This window comes from Pantherophis guttatus, chromosome 1, assembly GCF_059756535.1.
Source record: "Pantherophis guttatus breed Tessera chromosome 1, ASM5975653v1, whole genome shotgun sequence".
Classification (NCBI taxonomy): domain Eukaryota; kingdom Metazoa; phylum Chordata; class Lepidosauria; order Squamata; family Colubridae; genus Pantherophis; species Pantherophis guttatus.
Window position 1 is genome coordinate 297,904,479 of NC_142063.1, and position 22,267 is coordinate 297,926,745.

Here is a 22,267-nt window from a genome sequence, read left to right on the forward strand (position 1 = left end):
CAAAATCTCCATTCCCACCCCATTCTGGGGCCAGCTAGAGGTGGTATTTACCATTTCTCTGAACTACTCAAAATTTCCGCTACCGGTTCTCCAGAAATCTCTGTTGGATTTCATCCCTGATTTGCCTTCCACCTCACCTCATCCTAGAGAACTTTCAAAGGAATACACAGTGTAAGAACACCAAGTAATTCTACAATGAATTAAAAAGGAAGAAAAAAGGTAGAATTCATGGTTTTGGAAATCTTTCCCAAGGACTGTATTCTCATTCTTCTGTCATCTCGGAGCAATATGCCTGCTTTTGTGTGTAGATTTATAGTTTATCTTTATCTGTGGCTTCATCCGTAGGTAGCTATTATAGCTACCTTGCCTTAGATATTGTTTGGGCCTGATAGATCTGTCTGAAGTTCATCAAAGGAAAGCTGAGTGGCTAAAAGCCATTGGGTCCAGCTGAGGATGAAATACGAGCCATCAGCCTTGGTAATGGCTGTAAAATTTCATAATTACACAGCCTTTATTACATTGCATAATGATCCTGAAGCAGTATGGAACAATTAATTAAGATTTTCAACCGTGGCTCTTTCGGAAATTAAAGGTGCTGGTGGCTGAAAACACAGCGAAGTGGGAAAGTCTAATTCTAAAAGTGTTAAGGGTCGTTTTGAAGCACTTCCAGAGTACAGTTTCCATGAAGTAATATGAGTGAAACAATACTAGTTAAGTAACTAACTTTTTGGATAACTAGCATCCATGGATTACTCTGCAGATTAAGTTACATTCGTTGTTTGAAAATTATCAGAGCAAATGTCAGCAAGTTTTTCACTCCACTCTGTTAGACTGGAAACCTAACTGCATGTCTTACCTAGTAATTTGTCACACTTGTAACTCAGTTGCATTAATATTACCTAAGGCATTACACAGTATGGGTGAATTGTATAATTATGCACTATATTTCATTGAACCATCTTTAAAAATCTCTACTCCATCCTTCTTGAACTTGATAACCTGCAGATATTTTGCGGCACAACTCTCTGAATTGTGAACTAGTGTAGTGAATGGGATCTTGGGAAGTATGGCATCAATCCCTGTAGAAGGTGACAGATTGGGGAAACGTTTTACACTTTGAAAGTAGAGACATCTCCTCCTATATGATTTTTTTAAAACTAAGTTGTGGAAGTTTGGAATATTTGACATTAAAGAAAAAAACTTCCTCAAGGTGATCTAATCAGAATCAGAATAGAGTTGGAAGGGGCCTTGGAGGTCTTCTAGTCTAACCCCCTGCTCAAGTAGGAGACCTTATATAATTTAGACAAATGGCTATCCAGTCTCTTCTTAAAAACTTCCAGTAATGAAGCACCCACAACTGTACAATGAAAGAAAATCTGCAAGAAATGTTTTAAGTCCTTAAACAAAATGAAGACCATATACTTTCCTCTAAGTGAGGAAAATTTCAAGATGTCTTTGGAAGGCATTTGATGAATGATTGGTAAAGTTAACCCAGTTTTGATTGGTCAATTAACTCTTCACCCAGAAAGTTGTTTTTTCAAAGGTTTTTGGATCCATCCTTTAAAGGTTTAGTATTGACATAACAGAGACATATAACCTGTAGTTGGGATGTCTGTGGTATTTGGCAGTTTTCATAGCAAAGGAAGGTACTAAATCATTTATCAATGATAGCTCTAATAAAAACTGTCATTGTGCCATTTTAAAAGCCTAAAAGTTTTTTTGTGGCAGTCCGTCAAATATTGGAATACTGCCATCATGTCACCCCTAGTCCTTCTTTTCTCTAGATTAGCCATACCCAGTTCCTGCAACTGTTCTTCATATGTTTTAATTTCCAGGCCTTTAATCATCCTAGTTGGTCTGCATGTCTCTGCACTTTTTCCAAAGTCTCAACATTTTTTTTGTAACATAGTGACCAAAACTGGATGCAGTATTCCAGGTGTGGGCTTACTAATATCTGTGTTGTTTTCTTGGCAATAAGCCAGAAGGAATTTTTTTCATATAGGAATGCTATTTCAACCTCCCAGATTTGTCCAGGGTCTTGGGACTTTTTTGATGGTTTCCCATCCAGACTGTTCCTGGGTTAGATATTATTTAGCTTTGGGCGATCAGCAAAACTCAGATAAATTCTGCAATTTGCTCTGGGGCTCTGTTGCTAACCTACAATGATAGAATTTTGCCATCTTTGCCACCGTTTGAACAGTTTGCACACCTTTGTCCCAAAAGTGCTTTTTCAAGAGGCAACTGGACTATTTGTTTTTTCTTTGCAGACGTTTCACTTTTCATTCCAGAAGCTTCTTCAGCTTTGACTGACAAGAAGAAGCTTCTTGGAAGAGAAACAAAAGGTCTTCAAAGAAAAAACAGAAAGTCCAGTTGCCTCTTGAAAAAGTATCTTTGGGACAACTGTGACCTGGATGACTGAGAATCTCCATAGACATTTCCACACCTGTATTATAAAACTTAAATTTGGTGAAATTTAAGTGGGAAAAGGGAATGGGGAGTGAGTTGAATAGATCCAAATAGGTGCAAAAATAAATTGTTTATTCTTGGCAAGCACAACCAGCATGGGTTGGTTAAATTAATTAATTAGTTTATCTATCTATCTATCTATCTATCTATCTATCTATCTATCTATCTATCTATCTATCTATCTATCATATGCCATAACAAGCATGGACTTACAATGCTTATTAACATTTCCCCTAAATTAAAAAACACAATAATGTTAAAAAGATCTATATTCAGATATCAATGTCTAGGCCAATCAACCATTGAAGCGCACATTGTTTGTCTGAAAAAGGAAATCAGAAACAGGACCGGTATATGCCCTCAACTTACAGCCGACTGGTGATCTACAATTTGACATGGGACCCTAAAGTCACACTGAGGGGAGGATGCTATACTCCATTTATACAATAAATCCTAGCATATGCCATGTGAAGTGCGAATCTTATTCAGGATTGTTCATTGCTGGTGAGGTCATTCAGAACCTGATATCTTTTGCGTAGGATCAACAATATGTCTTCCTGTGTCTGGGCACTCAGCGACCCATTGGACTTTCCATTGGGAATCAGTGTTAAAGTTGTTAAGCACATGTTGTGCAAGTGCCAGTGGGGGCTTCCTACATTTGACCCTTCCAATTAATATGTGGGAAATGCCAGCATGGTAGGAGAGAGTTGTTCATATTTACACTTCTCACTAGTGTATCTTGTCTTCATAGAGCTGGTGGTGCCATGTGGCTCAGAACAGAAAGCCAACAAATAGGAGTGGTTTTAATACATCCGCTTATAATCCTCATGGTGTCATTAAGTCTGGCATCTAGTTTACTAGTATGGCAGCTGTTAAGGGGCACAGTATTCTGCTGTGGAGTAGACCAACCCTAAGGGCTGATGTTCTGAGGATGGCAGCTGAAGCTCCCCATTTGGTTCCACTTAATTTCTGAAGACCAAACTATCTGTGACACTAAAAGTATCATGTAATGTGGTTTTTGTGATGATTTCTCCCATTTTACTATTAATGAGGATAGAATTATCCTCATTGCAATTAGAGTGTATACGTAAGGGTTTTATTTATTTTTCTTTTCCTTTACGGTGCCTAATGACAAGTTCCTATTGGTACTAGTGTCACTTCCTGTTTTGGACTAGGTTTTATTCTTAGGGTTCCAGGTACCTGAACAGAATATATTACAACTACCAATAATTAAAACATAGCTGTAAAGTACCATAATTTTTATTGCCTGCCTTATTTCTCTTTATCTGACCTCCTGAAGGGGCCTATCCTGCCATCCTGCAGAGGTCTTCAACTGATATTTCTGTCCTTTGTTGTAAGCTTAACGAATAGGATAGGATAGGATAGGATAGGATAGGATAGGATAGGATAGGATAGGATAGGATAGGATGAAATAGGATAGGATAGGATAGGATAGGATAGGATAGGATAGGATAGGATAGGATAGGATAGAATAGAATAGAATAGAATAGAATAGAATAGAATAGAATAGAATAGAATAGAATAGAATAGAATAGAATAGAATAGTCAAGTGTGATTGGACACACAAGAAATTTATCTTGGTGCATATGCTCTCAGTATACATAAAAGAAAAGATATGTTTATCAAGAATCATAAGGTACAACACTTAATGATAGTCATAGGATACAAATGAGCAATCAGGAAACAATATCAATATAAATCGTAAGGATACAAGCAACAAAGTTACAGTCATACAATCATAAACGGAAGGAGATGGGTGGTGGGAATGATAAGATGATTAATAGTAGTGCAGACTTAGTAAATAGTTTGACAGTGTTAAGGGAATTATTTGTTTAGCAGAGTAATGGCGTTTGGGAAAAAACTGTTCTTGTGTCTAGTTGTTCTGGTGTGCAGTGCTCTATAGCGTCGGTAGGATTTGAAACAGTTTATGTCCGGGATGTGAGGGGTCTGTAAATATTTTGACAGCCCTCTTTTTGACTCGTGCAGTATACAGGTCCTCAATGGACTTATTCCTGGTAGGTGTGATAGAGAAAGGTGGAATGATGCCAAACACTATTCCTGTCTACATTATGACACTGAAGTCAGGGAAGATCATTACTTTCAGTTTGATTTTATTACAATGCTGTATTTTAACTGAGCCGTGAGGAAAGATCAGCAAATGAAAATAAATGAAGAAATAAATACGTGCTGTCTAGATATTGTTAAAAAATGATAATTTAAAACAACTTATAGCCCGTCACATTTATATTGATGGGTTTCTTGTGTGACCATTTGAAAAATCAATATATGACTCAACTCTGAAAGGAACTTATCGAGGTGGTAATAAAGCTGAAGAAACTCATATGAAGAACCTGTGAAGTACGCTATTGAGATTGAAATTCTCCTGCTTCTAAAACAGAGCCATCTGCATTCCTCAACTCCTAGAATACTGCCTCCTCCTCTTGCTGATTTGATATGGATTCCACATAATATGTGTTATGTTTTTTAAATATTTTGTGCTCTGCTGAGGGTTCCCTTGGGCGCCTTTTAATTATAAACTTTTGCCAGAAAATTTAGAACCGATTAAATGCTTGGTTCATCGAGGAGTTGGCCGCTTGAAGTTCTTTTGTCGAGTCATTTATTCCCTTAATAGGAATTTTCTGATTGGTTGTCATTCTTGTTCACCTACTGGGTGTCACTGCCTCTAAAACACTTGTCATTCTTTAATGGAAACAAAATAGTCATTGCTGTCAGAGCTGCAATGTCATTCCACTACCCCTTGCTGTGTCGGCAATAGTGAAAATGACAGAGCGGCTCTCAGTAGGGGTAATTAAAATGTAAATATTGATATTTTATTATTTGAAATTACTTTCCAGTGCGGCATTTAATATCTCTCCATCTGTGCGGCTCTGTTTAGCGGTCACTTTAGTGCAGCTCTGGGATGCCGAGCGGCGGCTTGATCCCCGTTATGTCAAAATGCTTGTTGCTGCTTAATTTTGATATCTAATTAAGTGGAAAAGTACAGTCCACACTGTAATCCATGGCATCTTAACCAGCTGCTTGGGTATATTTAGAATTAATCTCCACTATGGAATCATCCTAATGTATGCAATTAAGAGTCTGCCAATGGCTAATTAGGTGTATTAGAATCAGGCTGCTCCCCCCCCTCCACGCACGCACACACACACACACACACACACACACACACACACACACACACACTTTCTTTTCTTGAACTGTTGCAGACTTCAGATACTCTCCTTTCTCAAGTAGCTTAACAAGTCAGACAGGGTTGGTCTCCAACAGGGGATGCCCAGAGCTCAATATTGAAATTAGAGATGCAGATGCTGAGCGATGAAATTCTACACTGCATTTAAGGAGCTTTTTTTTTTTTAATGTAACCTAGTCTTCCTGAAGTCACTGAAAAAAGCCTATGTTATTTGAAAGATTCTTCTCGTTTCTTCCTGTGAAGTTTGCCAAATAGTCCTTAGAAAATCCATAATGAATTTACTGTTTTAAAAAAGAGAGTTATATGTAGAAGATTTTTTTAAAAAAACTGAGCAAACAATAAAAGCTTAATTTAATCCTCCCTTAGGTCAATGGTCAAAAGTAACTCAGTCCATTAAGATTACTTTTAACAGTTTAGACATAGCAAATGAGGCTGTCTCAGAATCAAGGGGGGATGGTAGTGATTTTGATGGTATATTTAGTTTTACAACACAAATCATAGACTGATTATTGGTAAGGTGGCTTTTTAATAGTGCCAATCTATGAAGTTGTTTCAATTGTGATGTTGAAATTTAGTGTATGAAAATTGGTTCCATTCTTTACTTCCATCTTTCTATTCCTTCATCTAGTGAGGGCAGGGGGTGGTGGGGAGAGGAGTCAGAACATTTAGAACAAGTAAGGAAGTTTGTCCTTAAACATACGAGGACTTGTTTTGTGCCAATATGTCTGCAATTTGGCAGTTCAAATCCCACCAGGCTAAAGGTTGACTCAACCTTCCAACTTTCTGAGGTGGGTAAAATGAGGACCCAAATTGTTTGAGGGCAATATGCTGACTCTGTAAATCACTTAGAGAGTGATTGTAGAGTGTAAAGCACTGTAAAGCAGTATATAAGTCTAAGTGCTATTGCTAATATGTACAAATGAGCAGGAAATCAAGCTACAGAAAAATGCTGTCTAGATATTGTGATATATCACTTGGAAACATAAGGCAGATCTTCTACCCATAATCACAAGATAATGTTGTGTCACTAAATAATCAATCAATTAATTAGACAATCTAGTATTTGTCTCTGAATTCTATTGGAGAGATCTGCCATCAGTGGGCCTCTACCAAGCAGACAGGAAAAGGAGCAGGGAAAGTGAGCTGGAGAGAACCAGGAGAAAGACCATGCCTGGAAAGAGCATGGAAAGCCCCAAGTTCTGCATGCTCATCAGCCAATCCTAACATTTGCTTTTGTTTCTTTGAAACAAAAATATTTTTCTTTGTTTTTTCTTGAGCAACTTAGGTAATATAATTATACTTCTGCTATACCTGCATTGAGCATTGTTTTCTACTTTTGTTTTTTTTAAGGCTAATTGTTTTAAATAATGGAGTTGAATCTTATTAAAATTAAAGCTTAGATCCTTTGGGGGGACCCGTTTTCTGAATAGAAGATAGGATAACATGAATCTTCTAAAGCCAATTGCTCATACAACTACCCTATCTTATTTTTACAACCCTTCCCTATGAATTCCTGATTCAGAGATTAATAAATTCAAATCTATTCTCAGATAATAATTCTGTTAAAATGCTGTTCAATTTTTAGTCTTAAGCACTTCGAAAATACTGCAGTGAAATGAATTAAATAAAAGCTTTGACTCATACTCCATTCATGGTGATTTATACAGATACCTCCATGCAGACCCGATAGCAAACTTGGTCTCCCTGCTCCAACTTTCAATTGCAACCCACCGCCACAGGTTTTCCCACCCATCCCAATTCTCCATTGATATATTTATCAGGGCCAGCCCTGCCTACTATCTAAATCAGCCAAGCTGGGTAGGAAAATTTCCACTTAGCAGGGCACTGTTAAAAATAATCCAGTTTAAATTATAAAAAGGCAATGGTATTTTAAGAATTTTTGCCATTTTAAGTTTATAGGCATCATTGCAGGGATATTTAGCCTGAAATCTGCATTTCTGAAGAGAAGGGGAAGAAGTAACCCCCTCCTTTCCTAAATGGCTTCTGTACAAAAACAAATAATGCAAATAGATTTTTAAAAATTGCTTTTATGGTATTTGAGGATCCAAAGGACCTCAGCAGCTGGACTTAGGCATGAAGCTATCCAACTTTTAATATATCAATATGAACTTTGAGTGCTGCAGATTTGGGACTCCTCCTTGTCCTTTTCTCCCCAACACTTGTTGTTCTCCAAGTTGTTCTTCCTGAAGTTTGTTATGTAAGTCTTAATAGAAGGTGTGTGTCTGTGTGTTCCCTGAAATATATCTAACTGGCATTTAAATTACATTAACACCTTTTTGTACAGTCTGAGTGAGAGATCACACTAGCCAAGCGTCTTTCCTGTTCGTAAATGTCTAAGTTGCTGTTTTTAAATTGCTGTGAATCTTCCTTACTTAGTCCTGCTGCATGACTTCACTGTTGCAGATATTTCTGACAAGTGGACGTTAGCTTAGTGAGAATCCGTTGTTCTTAATGGATTGAGAAGGACGTGCGGTGCGAATGCATTTTCATTGCCATAGGAGCTCTCTGCTCTTGTTTCAGGGAGATGAAAATCGCGCGGCAATAAAAGCTCTGGGTTTCTCCGTCTCTTTTGTTGCACTTGCTGTGGGGCTTTTTGGAAAGGTGTTTATGGTCAGAGGTTTTCCTGGTCTCTGTTAGAAACCATTTATATTTTCTATGAACCTGCATGTAAAGACAGATAAAAGGACCATGAAGGTAAAATTTAAATAGAAAGGGGGATATAAACCATGTTTTTAGACTATAAAAAATAGACCATGACACAATTGGACTTTTAAACTCTGTGTGGAATATATTTGGGATAAAGGGTTTTACAGTAACATTTATGTCCTGAATTAAATGATCAAAAACCTTGGTGTAATATTAATATTAATAATCCCAAATAATTGGTGCTTCTTTCTTTTGCAGATAAATAGTTAAGATTCAGTCTCTGAATCGGAAGTTTAACTATATTTATACAGTAAACCTAGGAGATGACAGATGTCCTCTACATTCCACTTAAAACCACAAAATAATTTGGCCCAGCTACTGCTCCACTACCTGGGATGATGGAGAGATTTTGAAAAAGCTCAGGAGCAAATGCCTTTTTCCAAATCTCCCATTTGAAAGCATGTGGAATGAATGTTATGATGAACTACAAGTTCTATACTCACTTGCAAATGGAATTTTGTCAGATTCGGTCTTCTAAATAAAGCTTAGTTCAGTTTAAATTAATGTAGAATTGCTATGTTCAAACTATGGCAGGTGTCAACTGTCTGGCAGATCCCAAATAAGATTGAACTTGTTACTACTTGAAGATCACTAGTGAATCCCAGGATGTAAGTTAGACTGAGAAGCTGGGGAGTGGAACTATTTCAGAAGAGGCAATGGCAAAATGCTTTTGTTTTGTTGCTTTAAAAACCCTACACAGATGTGCCAAGAAATCACCAAGAAAACAAACTGAATTTGAGAGAGTGTTTATGTTTCACCTGCTCAGACATTACACTTGGTACATGCTCAGTAGACTCAAGAGTCAATAATTAGGTGTCTTGTATGGTTTCAAAAAACTGTTCAAATCCGAACAACTACAATCATGATGGTAAGGGGAAAAAATTGGATTACCTGGATCCGTACCAATCGGGTTTCAGGCCCGAGTACAGTGCAGTATGGAGACGGCATTGGTCACGCTGGTAAAGGTATTGTTGCATGATGTAAGCTACAATTATTGTTGTTGTTGTATTTGGATTGTTGCAACAACTTTTTCAGACCATTTCTGTGGAATTTTTAAATCTCTCAGGAAATCTGTCTTCACTGCTCAGTTGAGCTCTGCCACAGCCCAGACTTTTCCAAAAGAACTTGGATCAATACTAGTCACTGCCTTGTCTCATGAGGATTCTTACCACTCACATCCCAAAGGCAAACAGTTTGATCATGACTCTGAACTGAGGACACATTAGTTAATCAATAGATCCAGTAACCAAAATCCTATTTTCTTCATCTCCCAAAGCTGTGATTTTCCTAGAAATCACAAAGGTCTAGCAAACATCTTTTGCAGCTGTGTTGGTGATCTTGGTTTGTTATGCTCTCAGTTTGTTTATACTTTAGTATATTTAATCCCTTGGCCATGTTGATGGCTTTGGTTGTGTTTCAACAGTGGTGTCATGCCTCGGAGGTGATACAATTCTTTCCCAGGCAAAGATATGACACAAAGAATATGATCAATATTCTTGTTGGTAAAGTACTTTTCACCATCTTACAGCCTTGTCTGACAATTGTAATAATTAGAAGAATTCTGCAATGTGAAGTCTATATACATAAGCCTGCTCTGATTCTTATAGGAACAACCTGGAAGAGTCAGGCCTTGAAATTAAGCAGCAAAGAGGTGATTGGTGGAAGGTTTTTGCTTTGAATGGATTCTTCATGAAAACTTTTGTGGCCAGAGATAATTTTTTAAAGCTTTGTACAACTCTATCATGTGCTTCCTGAAAGATAAATGTAGACAACAGAATATTTTGTATATCATACTACAACTTTAAAGGGCAGCATGGTGGCTCAGTGGTTAAAATGCTGGGTTTGTTGGATGAAAATAAACCGTGCATTCTGCCCAGAAGGATACCGTGGTTGATGGTATTGAAGGTTGCTGAAAGATCAAGGGGAGCAATGATGGTTGCACTATCCTTCTCTTGCTAAAAATCTTCAACAAATAGGACCAATGTCATTTCTCTCCCATAAACAGGCCTGAGTCCTGACTGGAAAGGGGTCCAGATAATATATTTCATCAGAACCCTCTGAAGCTGCCAAGCAACCACCTAAAATGGGAAATGGAAAAACTGAACAAAAGTTGTTAATGCAGGGGAATCAAGTGATGGCTTTTTTAAAGAGAGCAAAACCAGGGCCTCCTTAAAAGGCCAGAGGAATGTTCCCTTTGGGCTGAGGAATTTATCACTGCTTGAACCCACCTGCTAGTCACCATCCTGGAAGTTTTCACCAACCAAGCAGGCTAAGGATCTAATTGACAGGTGGTTGTACTGATAGCATTGAGGACCCTGTCCATTTCATCAGGTCCAACAGGATCAGTGAATTTTGTTGTATGGGTATACTGTGTATACACGTACAATGACAATAAAGTTATTATTATCAAACTGTTCCCAGATAACTGGGCAAGATCATTCCCTGGGCATCCCGCATGGACTTGCACCATGTCTGGATTCCAGCTGGAAACAAATCTGAGTGACTTTGTCTACTGGGCAGATTCCTCTATGTGACTCTGAAGATGATCAGCTAAGCTCCCCTGTCCCAGAAGGGACCCAGTGACCCAGAACAGAGTAGTGAGGCAACACCCTGCAGATGCAATAAAAGCAGATAAATAATGCTGTTTTGCCCCCCTTACCAGCACAAAATAATGGCTCTAAGTTGTATCTGGTTGGAGTCATCCTTAGTTTTCCCCTAGCTGCACTCTAAGCATCTGTTAACCCTTTTTAAGATCCACAACTCCTCCATGAACCATTGGGAGAGTCAGAAGCAATGGGTGAAGAGAGGCTGCATAGGTGCAACCCTACCCAGACCCCTACCCTACAACATTGTAGATGAATACTACTCCTTTACTTTCAATTTATTTTGATATACTTTCAGAATGCAGAAATGACTATTAGGCAAATAACTACTAAATAATAATTGTCTGAAGGTGATTTTTACTTATCAAATAGTGATTGAAATGTAAATGGAATATATCCTGCTTATACAAAGAAATTTTAGAGCAATATTATGTGCCTGACTGTATGCAATATTATGCATGTTACATGAAATATTATACCATGTTACATACACAAAATTGCATACCATTGTAAGCATGAAAACTGGCTAATACTTTGCAACATGTGTATATATGTGCATTTTGGACACATGAAGATGAAAGTGTCAATGTTGAGGGCTCTTAAGGAGGGGACCATTCTTGTATAACTAGAATTTTGTACTTAGAAAGTTCATAAAGTCTCATGATGTCCCTCCTGAATACAAGGAGGCTGAACCAAGGATATAAAGGATTAATTTATTGCTGCTTTCCATAAAATAAATACGTTTCTAGGCATAATGTAGCTGGCTGATGCAGCACATGAAACATAATCACAGAACTGCTCAGAACAAATCATTTCACAATTATTTCAATGACTGAGTTGGGACAAGTGATAAAATAAATGTTTTCAATTCTAACAACTTCTTTTCGGACAATCATTGGTGACCCAATTGCAAACAATTATTTATAAAAAGCTGAATCTCATATTTGTCTTCTATATCGTTTTATCTAAAATCTCATTTCTTTTTATAAATGTTATAGTTTGATAGAAACAGATCAGGAAAGCTCCAAAATGAAACAGAATATCTACGCTATATATCCAATGAAGTGAGCTACAGTTCATAGAAGCTATGCTATTTAATACACTTTGTTTGTCATAAAAGGTGCTTATACCAGGTTCCTGATTTTCTACTGCTTAGATACTCTTTGCATTGTTTCCAGGTCAATAGTGTATCAAATCAAAACTTCTGTACAGAAAACTAGAATTCTACTTTTTTTTAACACACTTGGGCAGATTAAATAATATACAACAGTGTCTAAATAGCATGATTCTGTTACATTTTTCTATTGACAATTATCTAAAAAGGTTTTTAGTCCATTTTTTATTTAAAGGATTGAAATAACTTGTTCTGTTATTATTTAAATGATTTCTTTTTTAATCCTTTCATTTCCAGTGGAAAAAAACCAAGACAAACTATAACTGGTGAAAGTTATCATTTAAAATACCTAAACGACATCTAACATTATAATTGACGTAGACCTATTCTGTTAGTAGAGAAGTATTGTGTGGTGCACACAATACAAATTTGTGCCTGCGCAGAGCATTTTCTCTCACAAAAAAAAGCAGGAATCCTCTGCACGCTTTGAGGATTTGGACTGTGACCAATAGGTATTAGATGCTTGTAGTGTATTTTATTTCCAGAATGGAACAAAAGAATTCAAATAAATGGAAAAGATCAGAGACAAAGGCAGAGAATACAGCAACTGGCATTCCTTTCCAATTGTTGATACTATAATATTTTGCCAGTGCTTTGTAACAGTATAATTGTTTTTTTTTTTTTAAACGGCATGCTAAGGGTACTGTAGATAAACCACAAATGTGCCTCCAGTGTCTATAAAATCCTAAACAGACTGTAGAAGAGTGTCTTTGGGAATGATAATGATTTAGGCTTGTTATCTTAGGGACGTCTGCTATGCAAGAAGCAAATGAAAAGCAAATGGACAAAACAGTCTATTTTAAAAGAATATGTACTATATAGCCACACAAATGCACTGTAATTTCAGTAGAATTAATTTCACTAGACAGAATATTGTGGAGGGTTTATGTGGGAGAAACACCAAGGGCTTTGTTGCCATCTATATTTTATTTTCTTATAGTGCTTTATGAATATAGGGAAATGAAGACAGAAGGAAAGAATCAGGCAAGTTGCTATCTTGCCTCCCCCCCACATGCATACTTTGTGATAACGGAGAGTCATTAGGTTCTAATTACCAATGAAGTGGAAGGTCCTTTTTTGTTGAAAACTCTCTATTTATAGCAACCGTGCAATCTACTGAGGAAGAGAGGTAGATGGGAGAGGCGAGAGATAGCCCACAAATCATTGCCCTTGTTTTATGGCTATTTACAAGAAACCGCATAGAATGATAGCGGTTTGCATTCAGCATCGTTAAAGTGGAAGAAAATGCCTTGTAGGGGTTAACTTCTTATGCCTGCAATGCAGCCTATTTCTGTCAACACTGGACTTGGGAAACAAACATTTATGCTTTGTGAAATGGAAGTGTATTTTTGAAGACTAGCCGTCAGATATTTTTTGCCCTTCACACTTTCAAATGCTTAGCCTTTTTTCTAAGTTGACTGCAAAGAGCATCAGTTTGCCAGACTAAAAGAGAGATGGTGGGGGATTTGGGGTGGGGGGAGGAAGGGGCAGAAAGTAAGCGAGAAAAAGAATGGGTAAAGGGCTGGGTTGTCTTGACAAGTGCCCATGGCATCACCATCAAATATATGAGTTTCAAGTAGAAGATGGCAGGAGGGGTTGGCACAGCACATGCTTCCTTCCAGCCTATGACCTCTGGCTACCTGATTCTTGAGAAGCTTTTCAATCCTTCCAAATGATGTTATTCCAAACTGTCATCTGGTTTACTCGGAGCACACTGTCTCGCAAATAAACATGCTATTTAACTGCAGGTCAAGGTACAGAGCCATTCTGCTAGCAAAATGCCTGAGATACATTAAATGGCACTGACATGAAGAGAAAGATGAAGAGGGATCAAAGTTGTCAGCAGCATGCATGGAATTGGTCTGCACTGGGGGAAAAATGCACCATCGTGTATTGAAATGTATTTTTTTTCAAAGCCATAATATAGTTGAACATTTAAAATTATGACTTGTCAAATGCTAGGGATTAAGGGACCGGGTGTGACAAAATTCAAAGTTCAGGGCAACACTAGCAAAGCACTATCTTCTAGATTTGGGAAGAGCTCAGGGCTGTGTGGCTGAAAAATTTTAAATGGGAAATGGGTTCATATAAAGTTTGGAGATTTTATATATGATTTTAAAAGATCACTTTTTATGAAAATATGGATGCCTATTTTTCCCTCTATTGTACAATGCTTTATTCCAATGGCTGGTATTTTTTCACAGAGTACAGCATATTTAAATTGGTTTATTCTGCAGTCCCTTTTAACTTTGAGTAACAGTATCTTATGTTACCAAGTTGTTGTGGTTCTTGTTTGCTTTTCTAAACAACCGAAAAATATTTTAAGTTTCATTTTATCAATTAAAACACAGATGTAAAGTTAAACTTTTAACAGTTCTGGTATTTTTAAAAAATCTCCCTTCTATCACCACCACCATCAAGGGTAAAGGTTTACATTGAATGCCTAGTAATAAAATACAATTTTACTAAACATACTTAAAGAACATGGCATAAAAATTCCACATTTCCACAATTCTATCTCCTGCATTTTATTTCCTTTTATGAAAAAGGAAGAAACTGCACATGTGTGCACACCTGTGTATTTTCTATTGACATAGACAAAATGTTTCATTCACAATTAGGGGCAACATATTTCCTGCAGGAGGAAAAAGCTGTCCTGGGGAATTGTGTAGAAATATGAAAAACTGAAGAAACGAGAAGCCATTTACACATTTTTTAAAAGTCTGACCAAATATCCCTTCATAAAGAAATAGAGTTAGCATTGGAGGGTTCTTTTTAAGGTTTTAATGCCTGTTAGCTACTGTAATTGCGAGCAAAGCCCACTGTAATTTAAATTAAAAAATAAAAAGTAAAATGCACAAATTAGCATATAAATAAAAAAGCAGGAAAGTGGAGAAGCTTTGAGAGGAATAGAAAGGAAAATGATTGAAATTGAAACCTCTTTAGAGATTTTATTGCTTTTTTATTTATTTATTTGCTTAATTAAATGCCCCTGAAGTGTGTGAAACATGGTTATAGTTAAAAAGCACTGTTACTTTGTAAATCGTAGGGACAAAGGGCTCTCCTGACTTTAAAGTTTCCATGCACGTAAATGTCAATAGAGTGCCTTCTCCATCATCAGCACTAAATTCACATTGATGCCTCTTTTCTTCTCTGTATTGATCCTTCCATGAGAACGTAGATTTGTATCTGTTAATTAATGCGTCCTGAAACAGCGTTTGTATTAATCAGGCAGATAAGAAAAATTGGATGCCTGCACCCTCATGACAACCGTAAAAGTGCTGGCCCTGATAAAAATCATGGACGGACCTCAATAAAAAAGTTCCTCCTTCCACTCAATAAACTAATCATCCCTGCTTTTAATTATTCGGCAGAAAGATGTGTGGAGATTGGAGAATGTGTAAATCTATTTACTAACAGCAGTGTCTGGGAGGGAGAATGGGCCTGTCACACAGGACACTGCTGCAGGCAACGTTCTCTGTCCATCTGCTTCTTGAGAGAGAGAGGCTGGAGCTAATTGCAAATAGGCCTTCCATTTTAAGACCCTTTCAAATTATTATTTCTGTTTCATTTCCTTCCATTTTCCATAAGAAGCGTGGGGCTAGCCCCTTGTCATTTTTCAAAGAGGTTGGCTTTGATGTGGTTGATCTTCTTTTGGGGACATGACACGCGTCCTCTTATAAATAAAGAACAAAAGACAGTATGGAAAATGTAAATAAGAATTAAGAAATAATGAAAAGGAATGGAGGCGGTGTCTCGATGAAGTCCATCACTTTTAAAGCATGTCTCCTGGCCTAGAGAGACTTTTGATTTCTTTTAATCGGAATGCATTTGGTTCCAAGTTTTGCAGCAGGCTGAATCTAAATTGATGTCTAATTCTTGTGCCTCGTGTTTTCACCATGGTGTTTTGGCAAAATTTTGTGTGTTTTAAGATAAATGAGCAGCAACAACCAAGGCCTGTTCTTTCTGTAGGATCTCTGTCAATGCACATGTGAGCAGCTCCATAAATCGCACACAGAGAGCTTTAGACATGTCTTAAGTCCCACCCCACCCCTTAAGAAAAGCTTGACTAATCCCCTTTGATGATTTTATTAACTCCTGGGTGGTTGCAGGTGCCAACTGGCAAAGTACGATATTTCATGGATAGGCCAGGAAATCTCTCCTTCACTGGGATCTCCTGTGATAGGAGCTTTGTCAGGCAGAGATAATAAATTAACAGCTACCGTAAATAGGTGCCTGAAAAGGTATGGCTATAAAGAGGTTTGCCCTTAGTGATCCTATTAAAAAGGAAAGGAGAGATAGTGAAACAAAAGCAAAACCTAAATTCATTAAGAAGTGTTATTATATATTTTTCTCTCTCTCTTTCTCTCTCTCTCGCAAAGTGATGGTGTGATTACTATTCACTTGGCACTTTAATGTGCCATTCTGCTATTTGAGCAGTGTGGTGGAGGCAGAAGCTATTATAGAAGTAATTAGCGTCTTTTCTGGAAAGGGTAGGTCTTACTGAGGTTGAAGTTCAAAAAGCACTTTGCTTGGTTGTTGTGATCATCACTTAATTCTATTAAGGTATCAAATTACCTCTCCTTTAAAATGATTTTTCCCATTTTTGTTTAAAAACACACTGCCTTCAAAGGAGACCTTGAAATCTTTAAAATATGGTATGAAGGCTATGCAGAAGTAACTGAATTCAGTGAAGCTTACTTTGTGGTAAGTAACAGTGTAGATAAGATTACAGGCGCTGTCATATCTTTTATTCTTTCTCTTACAACTATTACAATTATTGTTTCCAGATTTGATATAGGCCGTATTAGATGCTACTGAATCTGGGTAACAAGTCTCGACAATTTATTTGAGGAAATGCATTCTTAAATACTGAATAAAATACAACAGGCTTCTCTACCTAAAATTACAATAAACCCAAGATATACTGAATTGTTTTTATCTGAAGTGCTTTTCTTTTAACTATTTTATGTCTGCTGATACAAAAGATTTGAGAGGGCAGACTCTGTAAATACACATTGCTGACTTACATAATAAAGACGAGCACAAGGGTAAAGTTATAATGCAGAATTATGAGGGCCCAGTACAATTTTAATTATGTTTCTGTGTACTTTCCTTCCCGGTTTAGGATTTTCCACTTTATCGCTTGCTGACCAGATGAGCCTTCTACAGAGTGCTTGGATGGAGATTTTAATTCTGGGCGTAGTGTACCGATCACTTTCCTTTGAGGATGAGCTTGTCTATGCTGAAGACTATATTATGGATGAAGACCAGTCTAAATTAGCAGGCCTTCTTGATCTCAACAATGCCATCCTGCAACTGGTAAAAAAATACAAGAGCATGAAGCTGGAGAAAGAAGAGTTTGTCACCCTCAAAGCTATCGCGCTTGCTAATTCAGGTTGGCAGATTGGCATGATGGCTCATGTCATTTTCCCCCTTCCTCTAATACCTTCTGCATGACAGTTTCTAAATACAACTGTCTAAAAATAAGAAATTCTTAATCATACTACTGCAGAATAGTACTGAATGGCTAGAAACAAGGTAGTTCAAATTAAGGGAAGTTCTGTGATTATAAATATTTGTTTATGCTGAGTTTCCAATTTGGTTAAAAGATGCCGTAAAATTCAGGCAGTATTAACAGCAAAGATGCTTTTCAATAAACATAAATGTCATTCTGTTTAATCCATTTCATAATCCAGATAAGTCTAATCAGTCTTCTAAAACCCACTAGAATGGAAGGGCCCATGACTAAATGCAATATATGATCTACTTCAATCTAGCTACTAAACACTGTGAACTCAATACCGAAGGTGAACTTTGGTTTTATTAGAGAAGGGAGCAAGTCATGTTTTAACCTTGTAGAAACTGTACAAATTTGCCTGTTTTATGCTAGTTGGTTAAATGCTTAATGTAACTTGTGCAGAAGGGGGCTAAGAATTGAAGAAAAGGTTCTTTTCTGCATTTGAACTTAAAAGTGCTGAAGCAGTGAGCCAGTGTTTGATAAGTGAAAAATCGTTTGTTCTTTGTTGTTTTTTCCTTTGTGCCTCTCTAACACTTTATTGTGGTCTTAAGTCCTTCTTAGCATTTGCATAAAGTTCATGATAGATCCCTCTTTAATGACGTGCCGATCATTAGATACCTGTGTGTCGATAACATGCTCTGATGCTATGTACCATTGACAGTCACACCGTGCCCCTCCATCTGCTTTTGTTTTGACCCTATCTTTGAACTTTATCTTGGTTGCTGGCCAGTAGTTTTCCCTTTAATTACAAGAAGGAAACTGTCAATAAAATCTGTTAAATGGGATGCAATGAGTGGCTTGAATGGGCGGATGGCTATTTGTTCAAATTCTGCAGCTTTCAAGGTATTGACAGTTTGTTTTCTGGGGCCATATGTGACGATCAATCTCAGGCTGGGCTCAGCCGCGCTGAAAAATGAAAAACCAGATTGCTTTTGCTTACTTGTGGATGACGACTTGTGATTTGGTGCGGTCCTAGTGAGATGAGGCCTTCTGCCCAAATTGTCCCCACGAGAGCCAGGATGCGTGACTGTTTTTAGAAATAATTTTTTAATTGATTTTGTAATTAACAGTTCATCTACAATATTGACACATGAATCTTCAGATTGATAGGAGGAAAATTGTTTTCAACAATGAAGTTGTACTTTCTGATTTGTCTTCATAATGGGATCTAGCATTTTGCATTTTAATTAGAGTTTTAATTGAAAAACAAACAAAAATGAAGAATAAAAAATATCCATAAGAAATATAAATGACTTAATCAGTTGACGTAGGTGTAAGCAGCTGTTGTCATAATACACAATCTAGTGGTCACCTCAGATTCTCATTTTATTTGGATAAGCTTTCTCCAAATTAAAGTTATAAAACATTATGAGATGTTCATATAATTGTCATAATTTATTATGTTTACTGATAAAATATATAAGTCAGAAACCATGCACAGTTTGTATAAAAATACACATTTTAAAAACATTTTGAATGACAGCAAACCTTCGCACATTTGGAAATGGCTGAGACAGTATTTTACTCTGACCTGCAGAGATTTAAAATGACATTCACTGAAATCATCAGCTTAGCATAAACATCTGGCTTGATTCAATAATAATTAATGCTCTTTTGTGCTCTAAATCAGTGAACTGATTTAACAGTAACCTTCCTGCCTCCCCTTCTTCTGTATTGTACCCATGCGTAAACAGATAAAACAAGATAAAGTGAGAAAAATATCGCCAGTATTATAGCCCCAATTTATTGGAACTTGAAATAAAAAGACTTAAAAGAGAACTAAGGGATGTCTGAAAAACCAAAATGTAGCTCTGATTCAGTATATAAAGAGATCCAGATGTTATTCTAATGGTTTCACTTATCCTGAACCCAATTTTTCAATTCTTGAATTGAGAGGAAACCTAGAGTATCCAAGAATCTAGTTGCACTGAACAGAATATTGGAAGTCCCGGATTCAGGCAAAAAAACAAGATCTTGCTGCTTTTTCATGTGTCCTCCAAAAATAGGAATTCCTATTACGTTTCTGAGGCTCAGAAATAAACATTTTACCTCATACCATCTCCAATTAATCTTATTTTGATAAAAGGGAAGATATTAGCAAAAACCATCACCTGATACTCTTAATATATCATTGGTAATAATCATAATTGATGGTTTTGTACAACGTAAAACAACTTGGTGTGTTCTTTGGTTCATATGTCAGGTTTCTAATTAGGTACTTAAAATGCTAAATGGAAAAAGAAGTTCCAATGCATCTGTGAGTGCTCTGGTTGCTCACAGAAAGATGGGGGGAGGGGGGAACCCACTTCTGAATATTTTCTAAAGCATGTATGTAGCAATTACTTCAGGCAGGTGAACTCTGCTGTGTAATAAAAGGTGTTCTCTCTGTCGCAGTGCTTTTACTAAGTGTTCCCATGTATTGATTGGGAAATGCCAAATGGAAGACTTTAGGTTCACAGGTTTGTTTGCTTTTAATTATTTCATCAAGAAACAGACATTTGTACTTTTAGGCTAGAGGCTTTTTAAAAGACTTTGTGTTCCAATCAGCTGAACTGCCACGCAATTTCTGACTCTTTCTGCTCACCTAATCTATAGTATCTTTCCCTACTGACTGGACCCTTTAAAATGCTGCTCCTTATTGGAACACTAAAAAGGAGAAGCTTAGGGTTTTTATGAAAGCAACATCTTGAAAAGCTATAGATTTACCTATGGAAAAATAATCTAAAGACTCAATATTTGGAGAAGAAGGGATATGGAGATGGGGTGAGCAGTTATACTACAAGCAAACATTGAAAAGGCTAACTAGTGGCACTGGATTAAGAAAATCTAAGCCAGAGATGCCCAACCTTTCCGTCTTGGCAGGCCTGCGGGGAAGAGGGGGAGAGGATAGTTTTATGCCAGTGGCAAGCATGCATGCCTGCCACTCACAAATGGAGGTTCATGAGCATGCTTCCATAGCCCTATTCCAAACTGGCCACAGCACAGTACGGGGCCGTGGACTGGAGATTGGGGACCCTTGATCTAAGCAAGCTACCTCTCTCTAGATTTAGGTTGTTTAGATTCAGGCTCTGGGAAAGTGCTTTTTTTCCCCCTTGTGTTACTACAAGCATACACATCCTGGAGACTTTTTAACAATCAGTTGCATTAGTTTTACCCATCTACAAGAAGTAGCAGATTTTGTTTATGACTCTTATGTGAGTAAACTATTCAATGACCACTTTAGAGCATTCCTTATATGTAGCAGACACTTCTTTCTTTAGCCACTTAGTTGAAACTCCACTTCCTTCAGCCGTTTGAGGCAAAGTTCAAAGGATAATTTTGATGGACGATTGTGAGGTCTATTAACAATACTGGCCAATATAATAGAGTGCATACTGCTCTTGTAAATCCATCATTGCTTCTCTTTAGTTGGGGACAGACCAATGCTGAACTGCAGCTATAACAACCCTAACATTTCCTAATCGCCCAGCTCATGTCTAAACTTCATGTCTTGGATCTTTGACTTATGATGATTACTCACAGTCTGCTACTGTTGCTTAATTTCTTTGCCCTGTGTTTATTTGCAGTATTTACACCGTCTCCAGTTTCTGCCTTTGCTTTTTAGTTTTTATATTGAACTACTACTGTGACTGCGATGTAACCACGATCTTTTGCTTGTCCTTGCTTCTGTGTTTGCTTGTATGATGTCATTAGAATAGAACAGGATAGATAATTCCAACCTGAAAAGGCAGCCTGTCATTTATACTGAACTTTCTGTGATCCTTGAGATGCAGCCTGTTCACACATCTGTACATATACACTATTTTCTAATGCAAATAATTGTTTGGGTAATCAGTTGTGATTTAATCTCAAATGCCTCTGAAAGCAACTCTTAATCCCAACTTAATCTGAGATTAAGAAATCTTGGATCTGGCTCTATTGAACAATTTATATCTGAATTTTAGTCTTCCTATTTGAAAAGATTTTAGGCAGTGGGAATACCAATTACATAGAAGCTTGAACTGGGCAAAGTATTGCAACAAATTTTAATCAGATTACTTATTATAGAGTATAGATAGAAATAGTATGGGTTTCTATAGTGGACAACTTTTTGGCGGGCGGGGGGAGCTGGTTGTGGAAAATACATCCCTCCAAATCCTATTAGAGCTCTCAGTAATGTCAACCATGGCAACCTTCAGGACTACCTCTGGGATGGAAGGTTCCTTTTTTTTTTTCCTTTTGAACAGGTGATTTTATTTGGTAATCATAGAGGAAAAACATTCAGGTCCTTGGCATCTATGTGGTGTCACAGAACACAATCTCTCCCCACCCACCCTTCCATGTCCTTTAGCATCTAAACCATCGGGAGAGATCATGAAGCCACACACACACATCATCCAACATCATGGATCATATCATGAAAAGTTACCATGCCCAGTTGTACCTGTAAATGTACTAAAGATGCTGTAGTTACTCTTACCCGGTGTTTGGAGATTATATGAGATTGGATGCCAAATATATAGGGGGGTTTTTTTGGGGGGGGGTGGAAAAAAATGGATTGTTAACAC

The 22,267-nt window shown here is 37.3% G+C and overlaps 1 protein-coding gene across 9 annotated transcripts in view; it reads left to right on the forward strand.

The window, feature by feature from the left end:
• The window catches only part of ESRRG (estrogen related receptor gamma), a 473,251-nt gene that overhangs the window by 444,610 nt on the left and 6,374 nt on the right, over positions 1–22,267 (forward strand). For 8 of the 9 annotated variants that reach the window (XM_060692488.2, XM_034427822.3, XM_034427825.3 and 5 more), the window contains one exon: positions 17,328–17,597. The exons of the other annotated variant lie outside the window; for it this stretch is intronic. In XM_060692488.2, the coding sequence (XP_060548471.1) occupies positions 17,328–17,597 (270 nt within the window). The remainder of the gene's footprint in view (positions 1–17,327; positions 17,598–22,267) is intronic. 9 annotated transcript variants of the gene reach the window in all.